Raw genomic sequence first — 26,254 nt, 5'->3', positions numbered from 1 at the left:
TGTTGTTGCAGCTGTTGCAACTGCTGCTTGTACATATTTCGTGGCAGCTTTTGCTCGGTTTTCATTTTATCATGTAATTTCATGCAACATTTTACACGCTCAAGTATTTTTAGGGCTTCCCAAAAAGGTTTTTAATGATTTCTTTTCGTATTCGTTCGCCCTACTAAATGTTTATTTGCATGCAAAGTGCGATACTCGCTTATTTTTTTTTTTTGGGCCAAAGAGCGTGAGAACAAAACAGGCAAACCAGAAAACAAAAATACACTTTACAGACAGCAAATAACTGTGAACGGATGCGGAAGTGGAAACGGAAGCAGACGCAGACGCAGGCAAGTTTTCTCATTCTTTCTTACTGATTCTTCTTCTGCATCGGGACCTTAATCGCAGGACTGTGCTTAACTTATGTCAATTTGCATAAATGTGCTCATAAAAGTGACAAATGGCGCAAAATGGGCAAATGGTGAAATGGAATGCGATGACATTTTAGCTTGCTAATGAGTAATTCGATAGCACGCAAAACATCAAATGCGAAATGCGAAAATAAAATACTCATGACTTCGAGACTGTGATTATTTGATTGGAAGACAATAAAAGGCAGTCGACAGTCAGCAATGCTCGTATAATCAACTGTTTGGAGCAGTCACATTACATAAATATTAGCTGTCACAAGGCATTGCCATATGTTGAATCAATTAATACCCTGCACAAATTCGAAGCATTGCTTAGTTGGTTGATTTCACTAAATCGTAAGAATCAAATGAATTTCAGAGCAGCACTCTTAGTTAAATAACTGCAAATTTAGTCTTCATGTGCATGCTTTAAAGACAAGACATAATTAGTTTAAGCAACTTAATTATCAAATTAACAGTTGACTTATATGCAAAAAGCAATGACGAAGAGCTGCGCAAATAATTCAAATGATTTTAGACAATTTTATAAATGTTTACGCCTTAAGCAATCTTTGTATTTATTCAATATTTATATTAAATATTTATTTGTTTATTCTTGGATGTGATTATATTAATTTAATCAAATTGTTGATTAGAATTAAATTCATTATTTTAGTATTCGAATTTGTATAATTATATTTTATTTTTTATTTATATTTATATGCAAAAATCGAGTCACAATGCGAAGCTACAAAAACGTTTATTGTAAATATCTTAAGGAATATTTATAAAGTTTCTAAGCAAGTTTATTCAAATAACCTAACTATATTGTTTATATTTTTATTTTATTTAAAGAATTTATTTCTTAAGCACTCTTAATCAAATAACTTAACCATTTTATTTATTTCTTTATTTTAATTGTCACTTAGAATTAAATTCTGTAATACTTACAAGTTATGCTTCTTAAACACTTTTAATCAAAAAAAAGTTACTATATCATTTATTTAAAGTATTTGCTTGCACAAAACACTTCGTTAATATTGATTTTGTTGAAATAATTATACGCAAAAGGCAAAGCTAAGCTCTTTAATAATGCTGATAAGCCTCTGTTCGTCAGATCTTGATAGAGCTCTCTTGCTGTGTATTTAATACCCTTTTGTGTCTAATGCACTGGGTATAAAAACGAACATTGTCACTTCATACATAACTGTTCTTGTCTGTGTGTGTGTGTGTGTGTGTGTGGGAGTATGTGTGTGTGTGCGTCGCATAGATAAACTGGTTGCTGGGCTGGTTACCGTTTGCCCCGATTGCTGCAGGCGCTGCTCTAGCGTTGCGAATATTTTACACATCCATTAACGGCAAACGGCCGCAAACTCGCCAATGCCACACGACACCCACACACATACACACACACGCGCATATAGGGGGAGGCGGGGCAACGACTGTTAGTCATTGTCTTTGGGGCATTTAACGGCGCTTTTATGGCGCGTCCTTTGACAAGGATGCGAGCTGTTAGCTGCTCCCAACACCAACACCAACACCAACTCTAACTCCAACTCCAGCTGCTGATCTTTCTTGCCAAACTGTCTCTCTCTCTTGTGCTGCGACAGTCATTAAAATGTTGATGCGTCTCTGTTGTTTTTCGGCCAACGAAACCCTCGGCGCGTGGCCTAATTGACAGGCTGGTCACATTACTCGCAGTTGCAGCTGAGTAGAGACTGAGCCTGAGCCTGGGGGCGTGGCCGCTTGCGTCGCATTGCGCGAACGCCTTAATTAGGTTATAAAAGTTTAATTATGTCGACGGCAATCAGCGCAAATCATTTGGAATTTATGTCTGGCTCCCTTACCCCCCTTCCAAACAAATACAATTTCAGAGTGACTTTGCCTGATGTGTTAGCCAATTTATATGGTATACAATTTAAATGGTCAACGACTGTGCGCCGAAAAGCTTTCACGGTTTTACATTGCGCATTAATGAAATATTTAAGCCATGAAACATTGCTTAAGCTCTCTCTCTTCATAATAGACCATGAGGAGCGGGAATTCTGTCCAGCTGCAACTCAACTGAGGTCGCTGCATATTAAAGCATACTTTTTGTTGGTTTTTTCTGTTTTTTTTGGTGCCGCAGCACTTGGGGGATTTTGGGCTGACAGCGAACCGCAGCATTTGAGTGATGAGCTTTCAGCTGCTCCTCGAGTATCGAGTTTGCCCAAATGCGTTTATTAAAGTGTACTCTACTCTCACTTACTTAATCTACACACGTGTGCGTGTGTTTGTGTGTGTGTGTGTGTGATTGAAGCTAGGGGCAGAAGCTCATCAAAGCGTAAAATCGATTTCGACTGCCTTCAGTCTAAGCTTGGATATCAAGTATACGCGCGAGTATCCATCTATCTGAGTGTATCTCTCTCTTTCCTTTTCGGTCTGGCTCTCTGACTGTGCTGTGTTGTGTGGTCGTAAACTATGCTGGCATATTTGTTAGTCAGACAAAAGAGCCGTGGGCATAAATTGGATGTACGCCAAACTCATCAAAATGCAAAACAAAATGCGCAAAAGTAATTTGTATCTACATATAGTTATTTATTTTCTATTATTGGCGCAAGATGCTGCGGTTGCTAGACAACAACAACAGCAGCGAGAACAAAGAACAATAGCAACAATAACAAGCGAAGAGAAACAACAACAGCAACAATGAAGCAAAATAAACAACAATCAGCATTCGATTCGCGTTCTATTTATATGCGTCGCAAAACTTTCGACACAACTTTAAATCATTTTGTGAGCGACGAGTTGCTTTCATGTGGTTTTGCGCCCATTCATAAATAAATTGTTAAATGAAAAACAACAATGCGCTTCACATGCATAATTAAGTAAACTATTCAAATAATGCGCATACGCCATGTGGTCGCACATCAATTAGTGCCTCAGCTGAGTCGCATCGTTGCGCATCCGCCACGTTGTCACGTTTGATTTCAGTTTGCTCGTCGCGTTCACTTTCGCGGTTTGACGGCACAGTTTTTCGCTCTCTCAGCGACATCGAAATTGCAGTTGATTGCAAAGCCAAATACAGGACGCATTCTCATTCGTATTTGATTTATTTCGTTTAATTTTTAATTAAACATAATTTGGTTGGACGTTTAAGCCGCTTATGCGTCACTCGATGTAGCTAATTAGATTGCCTTACCCCAAGGCATTAAAGACGAACGGGTTGCTAATACTTTTTCAAAAGCGGGGTGACAGAGGCCACGTCAATTAGTGGCAAGGCCGTTGATTGCAAGTCAATTTAGCAAATGAAAAGTGCTTTGTCAAGACGCATGTCAAATGTCTTTTGGTGTGCCCAATTCGCTGTCCGTTTTTAAATGTCACACACCCCTTTAATGATTGACTAATGAATAGAGTAAAGAGTGCTCAAAAATGTTTGTTTATTGAGTTGGCCTCACAACTCAATTGCACCCCTTTTGCCCTCATTAATGATGCAGCAGCACTCAATTTTAGTTTTGTTTATTAAATATGCAATGCAAATAATTTTGCAGATTTTACAAACAGTTTGAATTATTCAAGCATTTCATGCAAATTCAAATTGAAATTGATTAACTCATAATTAGCGCAATTTTCTGACATCATTGTAATGAATATCGTATTTACATTACACACTCGTTGTTTCTCGTATAAATCATTCATTCAAATATTTAACTAATTGTTGCGTATTTCGTTTTGAAATGAAATGCCACGAATATTTTCCCATTTTGTCTAATTCCATGTAATTATTGTTATTTAGCGATAAACAGTTACGGTGTTTGCGCAAAAAATTAAACGGTTTAACATGTTGTTTATTGTTTTGTTAGTGTCTAATCGCTTAGGAAAATATGAGAGAATATATTTTTATTAATTGTTGCTGAACTAAATTATTGGCTTAAAGGGATTTTCTTAATTATAATTTGTGTTTATTTATTTTTTATTAGTCTTTTATATATTTTAATATACTAATCTAATTGTGTAATCGAATTTTTATTTTCAGTTGTATTTATTTTTTTGGGCTCTGTTTTATTTCAGCTTTCTTCTTTATTTCATTCTTTAGCCATAAGAAATATATTTAACTGTAAGAGCACAGCATTTCAAAGCCTTCTTTTATATAAATTTCTTTCTTCATCAAAACTATTTATATTTAACTATAAGACCACCTGTATTGTTATCCCTATTTGCATAGTCTTTAAAAATCACGTGCGTATACTTGATATTTATTCTAGTACAGCAAAGTTGCTGCCTCACACTCCTATGTTTTGGCCAACAATTTGTTAACTTGGTCTGCCCATCATTAATAGCTTTTAAAGCCTGCCTGACAAGATGCCTGCGGTGTGCGTGTTTGTTGTGGCCATGTTCGAAACCTGTGTGAAGTTTTTGGCGGTTGAAAAAGTTTGCAGTCAAGCAGCAACTTCAAGTGCGGTTCGAAGTAAGACATTTTGCCTCATTTGGCTGCCAGACATGTGTATGTACTCTCGTATTGAAGTAGCATCACATGAGAGACTCGAGTTGTGTTGAGAGTTGAGTTGAGAGTCTGAAAGTCACGCAACGTGTGTGTTTGACAGCGCCTTCAAAGTTTGTCGCCCCAAATGGGCAAACAAAGATCTGTCAGTCAGTCAGTCAGTCAGCCTCGAAGTCTGTCTGAGATTCGAGATTGTCGTCAGGTTTTCTAGCTCCCGTGAGATTTGGCCAGCGCGCATATGTGAGAGCCAGCCAAATTAGTGGCCAAAAAAAGGGTTTGCGTTGTTGTGTTGCGGCTTTTGGTTGCGCAATAAGCCGTGGTAGCCGCAAGAGCAATAGCAAGAGCAAGAGAAAGAGCAAAAGCAAAAGCACAACAGCAACCGAAGCTAGTATTTGTTTTGGCCGCAATGCTAGCTAATTTCCAGTGATGCCAAAAGGGAAATGTGTGCCGTGGAAGATGCGTGGTAATGATGTGGAAAATTATGCAGAGCGCGCCTCATGCAAATTATGATTGTGTTGATTATGACGCATTAAAGCTAAACGAAGCTCAGCCGACAAAGAATTTGCATATTTCTATGGGAGACACGTCATCAGCAAGGACTTAAAGTTGTCTCTCTCCTCTCTCTTTTGAATAGGAGGCTGTTTACGTTGCCGGAGCATAAAATTACAAAGCATTCTGAATGGCATACTTTCAGGCAGTTTTATGAGTGCGGCGACAACACAGCAGCAACATCGAGTAGCCAAAAAAAAAAAAAGATAGAAAAGGCAAAGCCAAGTTGCCGAGAGTGAAGACATTAGTGCGAAAGTAACCCAAAAAAATAAAGTAGAGAAGAGACAAGCAAGCAGAAAAAAAAGGAACTGGAATGTTGGACACATTGCTCGCTATGTTTAGGCCATAGGCTGTTGGCCAAATGAAAAACCTACGTCGTTTTGGTCCCCCCCCCCCTACACATACACACACACAACAAATGCCGTCATTTGCATGCATTGTCAGGCGCAGGTTGGAAATACTGTGGAGTAGGGGGGAAAAAGGTCAAATCTAGCAGGACGAAAACTGGTCGCCAAATTGGCACAATACGAGTAGTTGCGTAGGTGTTGAATTTGTGACCGGACTATGAATAAGCTGGACACATTTCGTCGCCCTACTTCTCGTTGTTGTTGTTGATGTTATTGTTGTTGTAGTCAATGCCAAACATATTTATTTGCCAAAACAGTCATTGAGTCTCGTTTGGCCGGGTTCATTGTATTCCGTGTGTGTTGGTGTGTATCTGTGTGTGTGTGTGTGAGGGTATTAGCCAACTAGAAAGCCACTCAATGCAAATTGGTAACGGACTTTTGTGGACTAGACTAGACTGGGATGCGAGGGACATCGTTGATCTCCCATGGTGAACTGTTGCGCGCCTTGTTGACTTTCAAGATGGCCTTTAGCCGAGACCGAGACCGGGACCGGGACTGGGAGCACCATTAATTTAAGAGTTTCGTAAGTAGATGCGTTTAAAGTGCCAATTCATGCTGTGATATTAAAGCCACAACGTCGTGAGACAGCAGAATGAAGTGGCAGCTTGTCTGGGTGCAGCTTGCGTCAAATCAATTTCATTTATGAGCGTGTGCTTCAAATGCTGTCATTAAAAGTAAAGTTATGACCCGAATATCAGCATAAAAATGTGGAAATCAAATTCATAAGCATAAAAAAAAATAAAGCGCAGCCGAAAATTCGTTAATCTCATTTTCCCTGCCATTTATTTCATTTAAGAACGACGGCAACCAGAATGTGGCATGCGGGCGTTGCAAGAGCAACACCAACAAAATAAAAACAAAATATTTCAATAAATGCCTTTGCCATTCATCATCATTTCGCATATAAGGCGCTCAACGTGCGGTGCGACGGTGGGCGTGGTTGCGCTGCCTTCCCTTAATTCACTTGTTTGCTATGCGCTTAAAGTTTCAGCTTCGGTTACAGTTTCATATTTTCTTCTCCATTCTGCCAAGGGTCCAGCAAATACCAGAGGACGCAAGGAAAAATACTACAGAGGAGTATGCTCGACATGAAAATACCAAAAAAAAAAGAATATAGTTTATATTTAAGAAACGAAATACCAGAGAAAGCAACTAGGTTTGCTCGACTCAAAAATATCCCCAAAAAAGTATATACTGCATATACCAACAAAACAAAATACCAGAGAACGCAAGGAAAAATATTACAGCTGATAATGCTCGACTCAAAAATGCCCACAAAAAAAAAGTATATACAGTATACCAAACTAACGCGAGTAAAAATACTACATTTGAGTTTGCATACTAAGAAACAAAAGTCATTAAAATAGACTCAAAAGTTGCACGATTCGCTCGACAGGTGGCGCTGCATTGACATTCTCCCTGAGGAGAATAGTTTGTTGACTAACTTTTGTGCTTGTTATTAGATTGCGTTGCAGTTCTCTCTGAATAGTTATGCGTAATGCATATGCAAGTAGGCTGCAAACTTATTGTTTGTTTTACCCACAGGGTATAGAAATAAACACACAATTGTATATTGGCTTCTTGAATATTTTATTAATGCATTAAATCAACCGCAACACACGAGCTTCTTTTATTTGGGTCACATAACAATTATCGTAGCATACTTTTTAGGGCGCCACACACAATCGAAAACTGCGTGTTAAACGACAAATTTAATGAGTGCGAAAGTGTTTGGGGGAGCGAGAACGAGAGAGTGCTCATTTTTATGTGGGGAAATAAAGTTGTTGAGCCATGATTGGGTTTTCATTTTGTTGCTATTTGCACGCCAACTTGCAGTCAAAGTCAATTCACAGTCACTCGACTGCAATTCCCTTCCCTCCTCACTCCTCACTCCCTCTCGCTCAGCCCAGCTGTCACGCATATGTTGTGCAGGCGTAAAACTCATTTATACACATGTGTATGTAGGGCAGTAAGCGGATATACAAGTTGAGGTGGCTCTACGTGCCCACAATGCAAAGGGAGAGGGAGGCGATTCTATTGCGGTTGCCATGTCTCCCTTTTCGTTAACTGTCTCTTGCATGCGACTGTGGCACGCGACATTGTCAGCAGTGACAGCAGCAGTTGCAACTTGCAACTACAGCTGCAACTGCAATTGCAGCATCAGCGAAATCCATTTTAAGGCGCATGTAAAGCAAACTTTTGGCTTGACATTAAGTCAGCGCAAACAGCGAGAAAAGAAACGCAGCAAGACATGAAGCAGATGAAGAAAAAAAAGGGAGAACAAGCAAATGGTCTGCCTTTCCTCTTACTTTCTTATTCTCACTCTCTTCATCCGCTGCATAATATTTTACGCACTGATTAAAGCAAACCAAAAGTTTTCGCTGTGCATTTGCATTGGGGAATTTCGCAGTGACTTTTCTTCTCGCTGGTTTGCATATTAAATGAGCTTTAGCCACTGCATTTGTTGCCATTTGTTTACTTTGGCCGCATATGATTTACATTGCATTTTTCTTAGCTGAGCAATTGTTTCGCCAAAGTTTTCGTTGTGTTAATGTGCTTAAGAAGTTGCGCCAAGCTGTGTGCCTTATAAATGCTGGCTAATGAGCTCGCCTGTGGACAGCATAGCTTTCATTTGTTGGCACAGTCCGGGCGTCTAGACGTGGCTTAGGTTCATGGCAATGAATGCAGTCAGCCAGTCAGCCAGTCAGCCATCAGCAGGCCATACAATGTGCTTAAATCTCAGCACAAATAAAAATGCCATAAAAATCACTCATACGCATTGTTGGCTAACCTAATTTGATGTGTCCTTGTGTGTGTGTGTGTGTGTGGCCTCCGACTTGCTGTCGCGTCTTCTGGCTTTCATAATAGACGGAAGGCGTCTGCTGCTCCAGTTGCTGCTGCTGCTGCTGGAAGCACTCGGATGTAATAGGAATCCATGGCAGTGGGCGCGCTTATCGACTTTGGGGCGCAGGCCAATAAAATGTGCTGAATTATGACAGTGCGACAGATAGTAGTCGCTGGCGTCGCACAATCGTAGAAGGAAAATTGACCAAGTCAATGGCCAACAAGCTTTGGCCAATGGCCGAGCTAAAGGCAAGGCGTTGCGAAAGACAAACCCAAAGAAGTTGGCGGCGTTTTGTTAAATTAAATCAGAGCTGTGTGCAAAAACGTCTGAAATGAGGCACATAATCATGAAAACAATAACACCAACAGAAAAGCAGAGTAGAGCTGAGCAACAACAACAGAAGAGGGAGCCACTGAACGAAGAAGAAGAAGAAGTCAGTAGCAAAAGCGACGCTATAAATGCGACGCCCAAAAGTCTGCAGCACTTTTTGTTTTGCTTCAATGTTACGAGTATTGTCGCAAGCTTTAACTTTTGCCTTTGCCACACACTCGAACATACTGTGTGTGCGTGTGTAAGTGGCACACTCTTGTAACTGTAACTCTGACCCAGCGACTGAGTATTGTTTTCCTCTATATATCTGTGAGTGTGTGTGTGGGCAAAGTTCAATGTCTGTTTGGCAATTTGAGCAGCCCCGCTTAGAGAGAGTGTTTGTGCTGCCAGCCAAAAGCGGGAACGAGGCAGCCGAACAATGGCCATGTCGGAAACAATACACAATGCCAAACCCAAAACTGAACTCAACCCAATCCCCAATCCCATATTGTAGGGTACGCCCCAACAGTTTGCACATTTTTCAGTCCCCCAACCAGAAAACGAATATAAAAAACGAAAATTCTCGTACACTGAAATCGACTTTTGACAAACTTGCCCTTTGTGCATGACATCTTTTTTTTTTTGCCCGGCTTGCTTTGGCCTTTTGAAGTTGTCGTCGCCAAAGCCAAAGAGGTGGCTACTTGTCCAGTTAAGAGTTAAACAACAAAAGACGATGGGCATATCATCATTGAAGGACATTTGCTTAAAGTGACAAACTCAAAGGCTGAAGTTGCGCCACAAACCTGGCACAGCTTTGTAAATTGCTTTGATGCCAACTGCAACTGATTGCCTGAGAATTCAATTAGCGTATAATTAGCTGCACTGTTGCATGCCACAAACAACATATCAATATGCGGCGCAGTGTGTACTTGTGGCCAGGTAATGAGTGTGCTTGCTGTGGCATCACTCGGCAACCAAACTTTTGACCATACACTGAGCGAAGCAATTGGCCAAAACACATTGTTAATAAAACTCGAAATACTTTAAGAAACTATTTGGTTGAATTGAAACTATTTAGTTTACTTGAAATTTGTCGCTTCAAGTAAAAGTTTCGTTCAGTGTAGCGTAACATGAATATATTATGAAGCACAACAACATTGGCAGCTCAACATGATTGTGCTGCTGTCAGAAGCACACATAACACATAACGCCGAGGTTGGTATTGCAAGTTTTGATAAGCAGACAAGTTTGTGGTTGGAGGGGCTCTGGAAACTTTGCTTCGATAATAAATTAAATAAATTTATGTTTGTTAAGTTTTAAAATCAAATAAATTGGCTACATTTTGAAACTGTCAAAAGTAACTGCAACACGTACCACTCGCTATACAGTCTCCTTCCTCTTTTCTCTTTTCACTGGCTCCCCAAATTCAAGTCGCCTTATGCATACGGCATGTGGTTCAATTATTATGGCTTCGCCAAGCACGCTTGTCCGTATTCCGGGCATAATTTATGGCCTGGCTAACGTCTACGCCGTAAATTAATTGTCGCGCCCAAATGCGACGAGCGAGAGAGACAGCAATAGGAATAGGAAGGCAGCAAAATGGAGTCAATCGAAATAGGCCGAAAGACAGTTAGAGAGTTGGCAAGTGGAGAGTGGAGTGGCTGAAAGCCAGCTTTGATATATATCTATTCACGAGCTGGCAAATGGCAACAATCTGTTAAAGCTAATTGCCATTGCCAGCTTTTGGCATACGCGTCGTATACGCAAGTGCATGACAAAAGTGCACTCATAACACACACACTTGGAATTAACTTTTTTATGCGCTTTTTAGTCGCTTTAATGCGAGGGATTTAAGTTGGAGTTAAGTGCAACTTTGAGAGGCAAAAAAACAGGAAATGTAAACTGTAAAGCGGATTGTCGAGCTTCGATTAATGTCTGTATTTAAGTGAAGCACTTTTGTGTGTCAAATCATTTAGGCTACACACACACACACACATATACTACACATATATAGTATATATACATATATAGTCCCAGTGTATTTTTGGGTTAGTTGCCGGTGTCGAGTAAATGCTGCTCTCAGCAGTAAAAATGCCTTCGGAAATTCCAGTCAAAGCTGCACACGCCAGCATTTCTTGCTGCCATTGTGTAACTGAATGAGTGTGAGTGGGTTTATGTATGTCTATGTGTGTGTGTGTGCGGCATTGTCAACACACTCGGCGCGTGGCACAAAAAGAATTTATTGTATACTGACGTTAAATATCACCTTTGGGTATTTATTATTGAAAATACATGCTGATGCCGAGAATGTCGAGATGCAGAGAAGCAGTCTTTGGGCTGTTGTCATTGTTAATCTGCTTAAATATTGAAATATTTGGCAGACACAAAACCCAAAAAATCGAGTGAGTGGCAAAGCAACTATGCAAGCGAATGTCAGATGATTTCTGGATTAACATTAAACGATCTGGTTTTCGTTTTTAAGAGGACTCTTGACAAGAATTTACGAGCCATATCCGTCAGTTGTCGCCATCGTCGCTGTTGTTGCCATCGTCGCCATGGGCGCCATTCAGCAAGCGTTTATCTGATTTCGTTTCCGCTCTTTGGCATGCTCGCCTATCTATGTTTTTTTTTTTTCATACTCGTACTCGCACTCCTTCTCGTTGTTATTTTCATACGCCCCGTAAGCCCACGCTCTGGTTTTGCGCGCTTGCCAGCGTTGACATGTGATGCGAATGCAAATGTGGCAGCCACATAGTATTCGTCCGTATATTATGCGCAACTGTCAGAGACTGATGCTGAGATTCAACTCAACTCAACGCAACTCAACTTAACTCAACACGAAGCGACTCTTACACATGTGTTTGTGTTGTTGTTGTTGTACTTTATGCTCATTGAAATGCGACAACGTCGCGACATCATTTCGCGCTGATGCCCGCTCAACAGTGTCAACAGTCAGCCAAAGTATTTTTCTTATTCATTTGAATCGAGGAGCCTAGCCTAGCCTAAAAATCTGACTCATGACGCAAGTTATGTAAGTGCGTTAAGCATTCATACGAGTAGAAGACAAGGCGGCTTCTACTTCTTCTTCTTCTTCTTCTTCAAAAAAACCAACGAAAATAATAATAAATTCCAAGCGCGACACTAATAACATTAGCTCAATGGCAACTATTCGCTTCAGTTTCGGGACTCAGACTCAGTTTCAGACATTGCGCCTCTGGGTATGCTATAAAAGTGGCGACGCATCAAAAAAGTTTTACATGCGTCACACACACATACATAAGAGAAAGAGACAGAGACACGCACGCATGTGTATGTGTCTTTATACGCACTCGAACTTATCGAATGAATAAAGAACAGCCACAACTTTCAGCTTTCAGAGGAACTAAACACAAGTTCACTTGCTATCTCCCTCTCCATCTATCTCTCTCTTGCTCGCTCGACACTAATGCACATTTGCTGAAAATTAAATGCAGCTCAGCGCCATTTAGCAACAATAAGTAATTCGCCCCTTGGAAAAGTTGCATGAAAAGCTAAAAAGTTTCCATTTTTGGCTACGCATAATCGCCCAGTAAATCTCAAAAGCACAATTCAATTTCTCTTTCTCTCTCTGTCTCTGTCTCCTTCTCTGTGTTTAATGTTGAGTAATAAAATTGGAGAATATGTCATGGAAAGGGAATTCTAATTGAGTCATTAGCATGAGGTAATTATTCAACACACACATTCGATGTAAAATCTGAATAGACTGTCTAGACTTTAACATACTCTTTAAATATGAAATAAAAACCGAGCTGAAATTTGAAATTGATTTCATGTTCATTTTTTATTTACTCCATAAAAATAATTGCAGTAATTTTAGCAGACTGAGATTGAGTTTGCGAATTGAAATTTGAGCAAAAGTTTGCATTCATTGAAATACGAAAAACAATACCGTCTGCCTCAGAGTGTAATTAAATACACCTTTGAGTTGTTACAGCAATTAAATTTGACATATTAACAGCAATGGGAGAAGAATGTGTTTTGGCCATTTGCCTGTCTAATTGCCAGCAATTTAGTTTAAATATATGTATATATAGAGAATGTAAAGACAACACATGTTATTGCCAGCACTTGTTCCATTTAATTTCAAATCAAACGAAACCTCAATTTCATTGCTGCGCCCAGCTTGAGGTCGAAGTCCGTTTTTGTGAGCTGCTGCGAAGATAAACTGCATTTAACATTACAAATATTTATTGCATTCGAAAGCTGGGGCAAATCTCAGTCAGACAGTCATGGTGGGCTATCTTCCAGCATGTGGAAATCGGAAACACTTTGGCAACATAATCGATAGTTCAACATATTTAAAAGAGCTGCACTCTGCGGAAGCTGAGTGGCAGCATCTCCATCTCTCTCTCTCTCTCTCTCTCTTGCTCTATCGTCTGCTGCAGTCTAGACAATTTTGTGGCAAGTCAACAACGTATCTCGAGTGCAACGGCAAGCAACGTTGCCACTCAATGCGTCAATGTGTGTTGTCAGGCGCAACTTAACCTTAAGTGCTGGGATCATGAAAAATCCAAGGCAAGTCAAGATTTAACTGGCATCTCGATTCGACCGCTTCTGTTGCCATTGATTTCTGCTTCACATGTGTGTGCTTAAGCAAATAAAAACTTTTAAGTAGCTGATTGACTATTGAAATATCCTATAACAATGAAATTCGATAACAATTTAAATACTATAGGTGAACAGAAACAAGAGAGAAATAAATGCTTTAAACGAAATGTGTGCAGCAGCAGTTATCTCACTCTCACACTCTGCTGATCGCATGTTTCGCTGTTAACAGCTTAAGTGCGAGTGAGAGCGGGATAGCTAGCTGTGCTTTACGATGCATAAATAGCGTGCTGTTAAAGCTTTGTTCAATTGAGCGTTGCTGTGATTGAAGCCCCTTGTGGTGGCTTAGTAATAGCAAGTGAAATCAATAGGTGCATTTTAGCACATTAGTGGCAAATCAGTTTAAGTAAATAGAGCAAGCCTAGAACAGTATTCATTTAATTGTATTATTTTTACTATAACAATTAGTAGTTAATCACTAGAAATCAATATTATTTTTGTGTTGTTAGCAATTTAAAATTTTACAATATTTTTAAATTAAATATAATTTTGTTTTTACAATTTTGTAATTTACAAAATATTTACTTTTAACATATAACTGCTATAAATTTTATTATTAATATTATTATAACTATTTTCTATTTGCCATTAAAATTATATATGTTTAACATTACTCTAACCATTATTACTTTTACTTATTATTGTCATTATTACTTTAAGCAGCTTAAGAAGACTTGCGCTTACGCCATATTATTTGTATTACTTTTACTTACTTACAACTACTACTATTTGTATCATTTCTTATTATCCATATTATTTATTATACTGTGCACTTATTTTTTACAATTCAATATAGTTTCATACAAAGATACCGACAGTTTAAACAACCTTGCGTATACGCAATGCTATTACTATTACTATTATTATTAGACACATTATTAATTTTTCTGTGCAATATATGTTTTTTACAATTTAATATGATTTATAATAAAATATTTCACAGCAATCCCAACAGGTGAAGCAACCTTGCGTATACGTAATGCTATTGCTTTAGTATTATTAAAATTACAACTATTATTATTATTTAGTATTGCACATATTATTTATTTTTCCGTACAATTCTCTTTTACAATTTAATATGATTTATTTTAAAGCTTTTCGCAACATTCCCAACCGATGAAACAACCTTGCGTATACGCAATACAAATTGTCATTTGCCAGCGTGAAAGTGTTGTATATATTTTCTGCAACAGTGAAGGGGAACAATGCTGCAGAATGACAGTGAAGGGAAACTAGTGGGACAAGTGTGATTGATTCTTAAGTGTGTTTAGTTGGGCAACTGATTGATGGCAGCACAAAAGCGCCATCAAGAGAATGCTTATGGACTTAACAACCCCAACTCTAACCCCAACCCCAACAGCAACTACCTTGCAACCCCTTTTTGCTGTTGTTGTGCCACTGTGCTGCGTTGTTGTCTGCTGTCTGCTGCTTGGTGTCTGCTTCCTCGCTTTTGCGATATACGATGCTTTTCGTTGTGCGCTTTCTGTTTGCCATACGTGATATCTGGCTGATAGTTTACTCTTGTCACACAGAGCGTATCACTAATCATGCCGTTTGTTTGCTCCTCTCAAATGTTTACCCTTGATTTGCATAAACAAAGCGCTTTGCAATGCATTTAACGCTCAATTAATGTGACCCTTTCACTAAAGGGGGAATTACTCTCCGGCAGTCACATTCAATATATTTAGCTTTAGCTCCTGCTCCTGCTCCCGGGTTTCCATTCGATCTATTATAATATGAACGCATTTGGCGACGTTCATAAATTTTGGCGTGCGTTATGTAAACTCGTTGGTAAATTTTCCACCACATTTGCTAATTTGGTGAAAAGCCGCGCTGCCCGCATAAAACTGGATATCGAGTTTGGGTTGTGAAGTTGTGGCATTGCCCATGCATCATGTCAATTTGTAGGCATTGCCTTTTGCTGTTCGCAGCGTTTTTGATTAAACGCACTGAAAGCCAAGGCCCAAAATCTGACAACACCAGCTGTTTTTCCTCTTGTTATTATTGTTGTTTTTGTTGTTGTTGGTGCTGTTTCTGTTTAGTTGTCGCTCTGTGTGTGTGTCTGATCGATAGCAAAGTGGATGGAAACAACAACAGCGACAAGTTGTGCGCCGTTTTTCCGCCAGCCGCATCGTTAATTTGCTCAAACATGAGCACGCAGCAAATTTTCCATGCATAAACTTAAAATTAGCGCCAGTTCGAACACACACACAGAGAGACATTTGTTTTGCAGGGAAATCTTGGCACTCTGGTCATAAATTTCATGCCCGCTGATAAACAATAAATTAAGTTCAGCTTCAGCCAAACATGGCACGTATTTATCCGACGTCGTTGACGTTGCCGCCTCACGAATTTTCCACGCACATTTCCACGCCTCCAATCGCCACGCCACACACACCACAGCAAACACACACACACGCACACACAGCACATCACACACAGCACAACACGCATACGTGCAAAATTCCAAAGCTAATTTCGTTGGCCATGCGCCTGCTCTAGGCCACTTTTTTTTCTATACACGATTTCGGGTATTAGCCTAACGTTGTCGAGTTTATAGACCCAAGCTTCTCCACCCCTCTTTTCAGTATGTGCCTGCTTTCTGTGTTCGTTGTTCTCCTGTTGCCTTCCAGCTACTGAGAGCACACATTCAATTTGTGTTTTTTTCCCCTCTACAGTTGCATTGAAGCGACCAATTGAGCTTGCGCCATTGCGAAATATACGGCATAATTAATATTACCTGCCGAAAGCTAGCTTGCTGCTGGCCATCTTTAATATGTGAAGCATTTACGAAGAGAGTTATCTGAAAATTCCAATTAAAATTGGAAGTGCACTAGCTTTTTCAATAAAGTTCGCACTGTTAATTGATATAAAATTAAGTAAAAGATTTTAAGTCCTCTTTGTAGTATTAAATAATTAGTTAAAAAATATAAATAGCAATGGAAATATAAATAGAAATAAAGTTTACTAATGTATTTTTTATTTAAAAATCTTTCTACTAGCATTCATAAATATTAAAATATTTATATTCATTAATACTAAAAAATATATTTTTGTATTGGTATTCGGAAAACATAATTATTTTTATAAATAATAAGATTATTGTCATATTAAAATTCTAGGAAATAGAACATATATGCAATATATTAAATTTCATTTAATATAAAATAAACATTTCCACCTTCCTTTTCTAAGTTAACAAATTATGCTATCATTTAAGCTAATTTTCTCCCGTCAATTTTGCCATCAAGCCTGTTTATCCCACAAAAATATTTTCACTCTCCATTTGTATTACTTTAGACATGCAAAATGCTTTCCTTACCCAATTTTCTCAGCTTGCCAATTGTTAATCAACAATAAATACTCATTGCCTATAAGCAGCGATTGCAGCATTAATCTTATAGATACACCTTTGCTCACAGGACACGAAGCAGTTTTTAACTTATTCTTTCTGCTTTGTTTCTCAAGATATCAAATAGCAAATTAAATATGCAAATTCAGTTTTAAGTTTTCTTTTTTGCATTAGTTCGTTCGCCTTTTCGCTTTCTGCATATCTGCAGTGTTGCGCTGAAAATTGCTCTTCTTTTTGTTCAGTTTGCTCTTTCGGGATATATATTTTGCTAGTCTTTTTGGTTTCTTAGAATTATCTAGACTTTAGGATACTTTGCATATTGCCGCGCTGCCACAAGCAGAGCTAAGCGAATGGGGCACGTACAGAAATGTTGCGGGCGCACATTAAATTTAACTTTGTGTTCGAATTTTCGCAGTAAATCGTAAAATTTGTCATGCCCGACCTCGTCACACCATTTTCGGCGTGCCCCATGCTCCATGCTCCATGCTCCGTGTCTGCCACCCGCTTGCATCCTGCCAACTTGCCTGTTGCCCTGTCTTTCTGCTGCTGCTGCGTACGCATGTGGCAAAAGTTTTGCGTATGTTTTGCCTTTGCTGTTGCTCTTTCTCTCTGCCTCTTCTGCGCGTGCTGAGCTTCAACTTTCTGTTTTCTTTTTCCTTTTTTTTTGGTGTGCTGTGTGCCGATTTCGTTGCGTGCTTTTGGGCGCGTGCGGAAAAGGAAATGTGCAACAGCAGTTTTTCGTATTCGGGGGCGGGCGAAAAGTCGTAGCATACTTTTGCAAGAGCATTGTACATTTCAACTGCTGCCATTCGCATTGAGATTGCCAAACCCTGCTTTGCCTTTGCCTCCCCACTTTGCCACTCCAGCAATCCAGTTCAAAGTTCGATAAACTGCTTGCCCCTTCGACGTTGCCTCATTCAATTATTCCTTCTCTTACAGTTGGCTGCATGCGATGTACGCTGATTTCCACATTGCTTTGATCTGCTCAACTTCTGTCTGTCTCTTTGCTCCCTTTCTTTGCTTGTATTGATGAACTTATTTTTACCAGCTTCCTATAACAAGATTCCTTTTGCTCTTGTCCTGTCTTGTCCTTGCTCAACACGCTTATCTAAGTCGCGTGCTGCTCTTTTTTGGCCGACTTTTGTTGGCTCTGCTCAAACTTTGTACATAGTTGAGAAGCCAAGTCAACTTTTCGATTTGATTCCGCATTACATAAGCTGCCAACTGTCCTGATAACATTAAAGTCTTTGTCTCCATCTCATCTTGCTCTCTTCTCCCTACTGCTCACCACTTGAATACCTCTTGGGCAGCCATATTAATTTTCAATTAAATTGCGCTTCATATTGCTTCAGTTGTGCGGTCTGTTTGTTAATGCCGCATCAATCCTAGCCCTGAGCCCAAAAATGGCCACCGAAAAAATGACCAAAATGCTTTACAAATTAAGTAAAAATGCTATCAAAGACCCTAAGCGACTAAGAGTTACCCTAGAGTGTAGTTTAATGAATATAGAAATATCTTAAAAGCACATATTAAGTATGCGTAAAGTAAACAGAGTGTATAGTTTACATACTTGCATTTTATTGGATTCTATTTTAAGTAACTAAAGAGTGCGTTGTTTGCAATATATTACGCTTCCAGTGAAATGCTACTTTAGGGCCACTGATAGAGCTGTGCAAATAGTTTGCTTAGCAAGATGTAAACATTGCAACAAAGATAAATAAATTTGCATTTGAATTTTCAATATGTTGTTGTTTAATACTGTTGCGTATGTTAGACCAATGCTGCAGAGTTCCGGTTTAACACACGACTGTGCATATATATATATATATATATAGAATATATATATACAATCTACTCTGCATGGCGTATGCAAACTGAACTCAACTGAACTGAACTGAAGCCCAACTGAAGCAGAAAGCATAAAGCATGCTCAAAAAAAAAAAGCGAACGAGCGAGCAAACAAACAGCAAAGGGGATATAATTGTTTGTTGAAGATTTTTGTGTTTTTCTGCTGAATTTTTATGAGAATTTTATTACTTTTCAGTTTTAGCGAGGCAACAAAGCACCACACACACACACACACACACATACATGAGCATTCACACACACATTTTGTGGGCCTTTTACCGAACAATGAAAATGAAAATAAATTTCCATTTGGCACAAGTTTTTTATATTCGCCGCAATGTATGCTATAGCAATTTCACACTCTCGCTGTCCTGCTCACCCATTTATGTTCTCTCTCTCTGTCTCTCACTCTTTGCAGGCTATAATGCTGCGATAGCACCAACGCCACCAACAACAACAACGACAACGGTCTCACCCTCGAATCTGTTGCCCTATTTCGACTTTGATGTGCCACGCAACTTGACCGTCACCGTGGGCCAAACAGGATTCCTGCATTGCCGCGTCGAGCGACTGGGGGATAAGGATGTAAGTAGCACACACACTTGGTATAGTTTAATTGCTGCTTGTTAAACCAAAAGCCGAGCATTCAATATGCTTATTGCTTACATTTGAAAACATAACAAGCATATGACAAAACATACCCATTACCATGGCGATAAGCAGGGTAAGGTATGTAGGTAATCACTTACCCATGGAAATGGCAATCTACTTGCATTGTCGCAATCAGTTTCTCGGTTTGTTTTTGTCTATATAATCAAGGGTCGAGCAGCTTGCGTTGCCAGCTCTAAACAACATTTAATGCTATACATATTTCAGTTTTGCAGGGTATCCACAACATTGTCATAGAGATAAGCAGTGGCAGCAGTTGTAGTAATAGAAGCACGCCATTATTATAATTGGAATTTAGCATCTGCATTAAGTACCGACTAAATCTTTTCTTTTACATATTTGGTCTACCTCAAAGTAAACAAACGACAATTCAAGATAAATGATATTGAAGCATTTAGAACACAAGAACAGCATGACGGATTTACCAGCCTTTTCTAGGTAGATTTAAAACCAAAAACAAAAGTTCTAAACACTAAATCTTAGCTCCTTACTCAGTGAGCAAGATGAATTTTTTCAATATTGTGATGGAATTTTCTTCCTTGTATTGATTCATCCTCTTATTAAATAAAGAAAGAAAAAAATGAGTAGTAAATTATTAACTTTTTAGTACTATTCATCCATTACCTAAATTATACCTTTTCAACATTTAGTTTACTTTAAGGTAAATAAAAGACAAATCAAAATAGCCTAGGTAATAGTACTTAGTATAGAACATGATAATTTTAACAGCTTTCGTTAAGGAATAGTAAATGGCAAAAACAGATAGAGCATTTCTTAACTGCAAAGTATTGAATATGCATAACTAAAGTTATAAAGTTTTAAACAAAGTTATCCAACATGCTTAGCTATAAAAGCAATAAAACGTTCTTGAGTACATTCAACACTCTTCGGATTTACAGAGTATACAGATAGCCTGCTACACTCAAAGTGAATATCGGATGCATCAATTAAATCCCCTGAGCTAAGGTTAAAGGGTATGGAATTAGCTGCTGAGTGCAAAATGAATATGCTAAGAGTCTTTGCTTTCAATTTGGACTTAGTCCATGGCACAAACGCAGCCACACAAGCACACACACACACACACGCGTAAGCAAACACTCACACATAGGGGAGCGCACATGCCTATATGAAAATGGTACAAGGGATTTTGGTGCGATTTAGGCTGAAAACGTTCAATCATTTGGGCTGACATAGTCGCGCAGTGATTGCCTAACCAAGGCCAGAAACAGCATGAGCATGATTGAAGGTCGTCGTGTTGTTAACCCTTCACAAAATATGCAGAGGCAATAGAGGTTGCTGTAGAAGGGAGTCTGTGTAGGCACTCGGCACTCTTCACTCACCACTTGGCACTAGAGACTGGCCAGTTTGTGACGGAGGCGGAGGCTGAGTTTGGGGGCGTGGCATGTAATATGTCAACATCAGCAGCAAACGGCCCACGCAGTAGCAATAGAGCTTTAGGGCGCACACAAAGGCAAATAGATGCGAAGCGTTATCGAAGAACGGAGGGGTGCAAGGAAAAGAGAACACGTTGCTGGTGCCGATATTAAATACCTACTCTTTGTGGGAAGAGCTGAGGCGGGCTTATGCCAAATTACTGCTTGATTAAGGGGGCTGCAGCCAGAGCGAAAAATGTGCCACAGAGAACGAAGCGGGGTGCACGACTAACAAGACAGGCGACAAGCGAGCTGAGTGAATGTCCTGCTCATAGCCTAACGAGTGACGCAGCATTCGCAGGCAGGCAGCAGGCAGCAGGAAGCGGAGGCGGCAGGAAGACAGCTCAGCTAAGGCGAAATGACTAATTTATGAGCCATCAATCACGTGACTGGCTATGCCATCAGCCATTTGACGTGAGCGCATTGCAGCGCAGGAGGCGAAACGTTATCAGCTTTAATTTGCACGAGCTCATGCCGGAAACGGAAGTTGTGCGAGTTGCTGTTGCTTCTGCTGCTGCTGAGAATAGGAAGCAGTCCAAGTGCAGACACGCACCGACGAACGTTTAGCTGTAGACGAGTGGCTAAAACTTTCAGCCTTTCTCTTGGAAAGAAGAGTTCATTAAAAGCATTGGCAAAACAATATTAAATAAAGGACACTCAAAATGAACGTCAGAGCGAGAGCCTTGCCCTTGAGTCTTAATTACAAAACTGAACTGAACTGAACTCAACCCCGCGCTTCTAGTTGCCATTGCCCTCGGCCTTGAGGCTGTCCTCCTCCTGGCTGTTTTCTGTCGCCTGCTTGAGCTGCTCCCCCTCAGCAACAGCAGCCTCAGCAGCAGTAGTGACATCTCCGTCAGACGTCAGCGTAGCGCAATCTTCGGGACTCTGGGGACTGTTGCACAGCATCGCCAGCTCAATGGCCGCCTCGGGTAACGCTTGGGTCAGGGCTGACTTGGCTGCAGTTGAAGCTGGCAGCGGAGGCGGAGGCGGCGGCGGCGGCAACGAGGTGACACTCGAGCTGGCACTGGTGGTGGGCGTAACAAAGGTGCGCTGTGAGGAGCGCGGATGCACGTCCTGCTGATCATGGTGGGTGAACATGGAGGCGGACACCGAGGCCGCATCCACAATCAAGGGCTGCACACGATTGGGATTGGGAAAAGGTCGCTTGTTCTCCAAGATGAGCTTAATGTCACGCGCCGATTGCCACCAGCTAAGTGCAAGACATTAAAGTGGGCGAAATTGTAACCAGGGCCTGCTTACCGATACCAGGGCGTCAGTTGCGATTTGACCAGCATGTAAACATTGGCAAAATAAACCACAATCTGTGAGGTAATTGCACTTTAAAAGATAATCAAAGAAACATTGCGCATACGCACCGTCATCAGCAGAAAGAAGAGCATCCAGGACTTGGTCCAGAGCTTACTGACACCCCAGGACTGTGTGTTGAGCGCATAGTACTGAATGCCCACCAGCAATGTGCCAATAATGCCAAATGCCACCAGTGTCAGCAGCGAGAACATCTGGCAATCCTCCTGCAACGCCCGACGGCTCATCGCACGTGAGTACCACAAACGCAGCGATTGCAAGCAGGTGTATCTAAGGGAAGTTGCAACAGCAACAGTTACAACGGTAAATCGCAATTAGAGTAAGCAGCGGCAGCCAGTTTGTCAGCTGGAGAGTTCACTGATTAAAACTCTGTCTCTGTCTCTGTCCCCCGTCCCCCGACTTTTATTCACACCTTGCGACTGCGGCTCAAAGTGCAATCCACGCTGATGAAGATGAAGGGCGACTGCCAACTGACGAGTCGACTCGACTCGAGTTGAGTCAGCCGTGGGGCACTTTGAACTGTTGCCACTTGGTTAGCCGGTTTCCCCACTTTTGCACTTACCGCAATGTCTGCTCCGTGTTGTAATGAAACTGGCACAGTTCACAGATCGTGCAACGCGATGTGCTAATCCAGCGCTCCAGGCAATGCACGTGCACATATGACAGCGAGCCTTTGCACAAACACGGCGACACCAGTCTGTAAACATCAACAACAAAAACAACAACAAAACAATAACCATAACGACAACAAACAATAGCAGCATCAACATTAAAAGCGTGGATTAAATGTGCGGACAGATGAGCAAACAGGCAACAGTCAACATCAGCAAGCAGAAGCTGAAGCATCTACTACTTCATGTTCTTTTTTATACAATTTATATAAATATAAATCTCTGCTTCACATTATATAATACTTATATTATATATATTGCAATGTAAATATAGTTTAACAAATGGCATTACGCTAATTTTATTAAAATGCCACGCAATTAATTTGGCGCATTTTGCGGCTGCACGCACAAATTGTAATGTCATTTGTTATACCCTATAAACCGCAAGTAAGGAGGGGCTTGACACTAGCAGAGAACACGAAATGAATTTAAAATTAAAACTAAATTTAGTTGTAGAAAATTCTACAAGTCTAAACAGAATAAAACTATAAAATAAACAAGGAATGTTAGCACATTGAAAAGGATATCAATTAGGACAAAATAATATAAAGAAAATATAATAAATATATAGTATAAAGTATTCACTAACCTAAATTAATAATAATTATTTATAAAAAATAAATAATTGAATGAAATTATTATTAAAATTATAATTAAACAAAAGTATAATCAAATAAATAAAAATCAAGTATACGCAATGTTGGCATATGCATCTGCACAATAGATAAAATAAAATATTAAGCTCTTCGTAATCAAAGTTAAAGTTAAATTATATACCAAAAGTAAAAAATAAATAAGTTAAAATTCTAAATAAATTAAACAAAAATCAAGTATTCGCAATGTTTCCTTATGCATAAGTAGAATATATATAAAAAAATATTTAAATCTTTCATAATCAAAATTAAAGTTAAAATATATGTATATAGAAAGTAAATAATTTAACGAAATTATGCATTAATTAAAGTTATACATAAATTATACAAAAAATCAAGTATACGTAATGTTGGCATATGCCAATATAAATTCCTAAATGCAAAATATAAATGTTGTTGCAGGATATCGCTTAGTCGTGCATACTACAACAAAAAATGCTAATTGCAATCGATGGATTTATATGCTATATATACGTGTAGCTTAACTTTTGCACTCACTGTTCGGGATTATCCGCATTGTGGCAAATGCGACAGACGAGCGAGCCAATCGATGGCACCGAACCGCTCGAATTGGACGCCTCATAGTCCAGGTTGTTGAGGTTGTTGCACTGTGTGGCGCCATCGGCAACCGAGCGACGCTGCTGCTGCTGCTGCAGTTGAAGCTTCTCCAACTCCGCTGTCACATCACTTTTGCTGTTGCCAGCAAAGATTTCGGTGGCACACGAGATATTCGCCGCGGCCAGAGCTGCCTCAGTGCTGGACAAATGTTGCTCGCCGTTGGTGGTGGCCGCATTTTGTGGCAAGCGCATGAACTGCACATTGGGCTTGAGACCCAGTGTAATGGAGCAGCCAGCCTCCTGTTCGACACTCTCGATTACATCTGCCTGCTTTGTGGCTGCTTGCAGCGCGATTGGCATGCGACTGTCGAGCGCAGAGTTGATGCATGTTTCGACGATGATCATAGCAGGCGGTGTATCGTCCACGCTGCTGTTGTTGCACTCCTCAATTTCCATCTCCAGCGTGGTGTCTGGCTTCAGTGAGTTCGGCTCCAGCGCATTTCGTGTGGCATCTGCAAAGGGATGAGATTAATAAGCATGTAGTACGTGAAGTGAGCGATTCTTGACGGACCAAATCTCTCGCCCTCCATGGCTCACGAGCAGGCAAACTTATGGTATACAAAAATCAACCGAAATTTGAACAAATTTCTCATGTAAATAGTCAGACTTATAATTATCACAGTATGTATGTGTGGGTGAATAGATGTGACATTAGTCAAGCAAATCGTGGGCTGCTGTGCTCGATAGAACCGAAAAGTTGCTCGAAAACAGCAAACAAAAAAGGGCAAGCATTAATTGTAATTGACAGACTGGAACCGCGCGCTGTCACCCACAGCAGCAGCTGCTCTCCCGCTGCTTCTCCTCCTGCTCCTGCTTCTCCTGACCATAAACTCAAATTGAAAGTGTAACAGTTACGCCAAATAACTTTGTCGTCGCACTCTCGCCATTACTCGACTACCTTACCTTCCCTTCAGACGTGCTTGGGCTATTGCACTCGAGAAGTCTGTCGAGTCTGCTGTTTGGGGTAATTTATGCTTGCGCCGTTAGTTCGTTAGGTTCTCCCACTTCAAGAGGGGGAGAGGAGTGTAGAGCATCTCTACTGTCTGTGTGCCCATTACCATACCAACTGCTGCTGCTTCCCTTTGACTTCACTTTTTGTGTTTTGCGTTTTTTTTTGGCCTGCTTTTTCGCTCTGGCTTTTGGCGTGTGCGTTGAGTTGTTTTTATGTTTTTTGGGCGCCGGAAGCTGCTTGAATCCGCTTGTTCAACTTGACTTCACAGGATTGTCCGTTCTCTCCGTTGATTTATTGCGCCGTGGCACCCAACGCCAGCCAATGTTTCGAGAACATTTTCTCATAAGCGCGCCCCCAACAACAACAATAACAAGAACAGCAAGATGAACACCCGCAATTTGGTCATGTTACAGCAACAACAACAATAACACCAGAGAAACCAGTGAAAAAATAAACTCTCAAATACTTGTATAAAAAAATACTGACGAAAACAGAGAAAAAAAAAGATGTAAGGGGATTTTATGTGTATATCAAAGAACAAAAGTTTAGCCAGCGAACCCTTTTTAATGCCATGGCCGTTGTTTCTGACGCGTTGTCCCAAAATCAGTTAACAACTTTGTTTACAACGCAGCCCCAAAAAAGCGAGCTGCTGCTGCTGCTGCTGTTTCTGCTTTCTCGAAACTCCCAAAGTTAAAAGTGAAAGAGTTGAAAGTTGAGCCAGGGAGTTTTACCAAAGTTGAAGACTTCATTTGCTTATTGTCTGATAATTGGGCTAAAATCTGGTGTCGATATTTAAATAATGCTCAAGCTCTGAACAAAAGGTTAAATGGCTCAATTGAAGCTTACATTAGGTGAATGCAAAGCAACAAACAGCAGAAAAGGAAAATATTTGAAATATTTTATGGAAAATAAGTCGACAGAATTCTTTTGTAGTGTGGTCAATTAATTTATGAGTTACGAGTATGAAAAGAAAATGTTTGACATGCTTTATGCAAATTGCCAACCAATTATATCGTGAAACTGGGTCAATAAAATTAATAATAATCCCAAAAGTTTTTTGGCGAAAAAAATTTAAGTCTTATTTGAAATTTGCTCAGAGAACTCTTTTAT

General features: G+C 40.0%; 2 protein-coding genes across 3 annotated transcripts in view; one reads left to right on the top strand and one right to left on the bottom strand.

The window, feature by feature from the left end:
- Window positions 1–26,254, top strand: part of LOC133843053 (zwei Ig domain protein zig-8) — a 75,551-nt gene that overhangs the window by 26,665 nt on the left and 22,632 nt on the right. For both annotated transcript variants that reach the window (XM_062276410.1, XM_062276411.1), the window contains exon 2: window positions 19,242–19,408. In XM_062276410.1, coding sequence (XP_062132394.1) covers window positions 19,242–19,408 — 167 coding nt within the window. The remainder of the gene's footprint in view (window positions 1–19,241; window positions 19,409–26,254) is intronic.
- On the bottom strand, window positions 21,522–24,848 carry LOC133842985 (uncharacterized). The gene is made up of 6 exons (XM_062276314.1): window positions 24,704–24,848; window positions 24,074–24,644; window positions 22,814–22,948; window positions 22,302–22,521; window positions 22,186–22,247; window positions 21,522–22,135 (listed from the first exon to the last, which is right to left on the bottom strand). The coding sequence occupies exons 1-6, from the start codon at window positions 24,720–24,722 to the stop codon at window positions 21,664–21,666; spliced, it is 1,479 nt and encodes a 492-aa protein (XP_062132298.1). The 5' UTR covers window positions 24,723–24,848; the 3' UTR covers window positions 21,522–21,663.

Source organism: Drosophila sulfurigaster, chromosome 3 (assembly GCF_023558435.1).
Source record: "Drosophila sulfurigaster albostrigata strain 15112-1811.04 chromosome 3, ASM2355843v2, whole genome shotgun sequence".
Taxonomy (NCBI): Eukaryota; Metazoa; Arthropoda; class Insecta; order Diptera; family Drosophilidae; genus Drosophila; species Drosophila sulfurigaster.
The sequence above is the reverse complement of the archived record's forward strand: the minus strand, read 5'-3'. Positions and strand labels throughout refer to the sequence as shown.

Coding starts and splice junctions, on each gene's coding strand:
- LOC133842985 (XM_062276314.1), bottom strand. Junction 22,522..22,813: donor AACACGGAGCAGACATTGCG/GTAAGTGCAAAA, acceptor AACTTCCCTTAG/ATACACCTGCTTGCAATCGC. Junction 22,136..22,185: donor CAACTGACGCCCTGGTATCG/GTAAGCAGGCCC, acceptor TCTTGCACTTAG/CTGGTGGCAATCGGCGCGTG.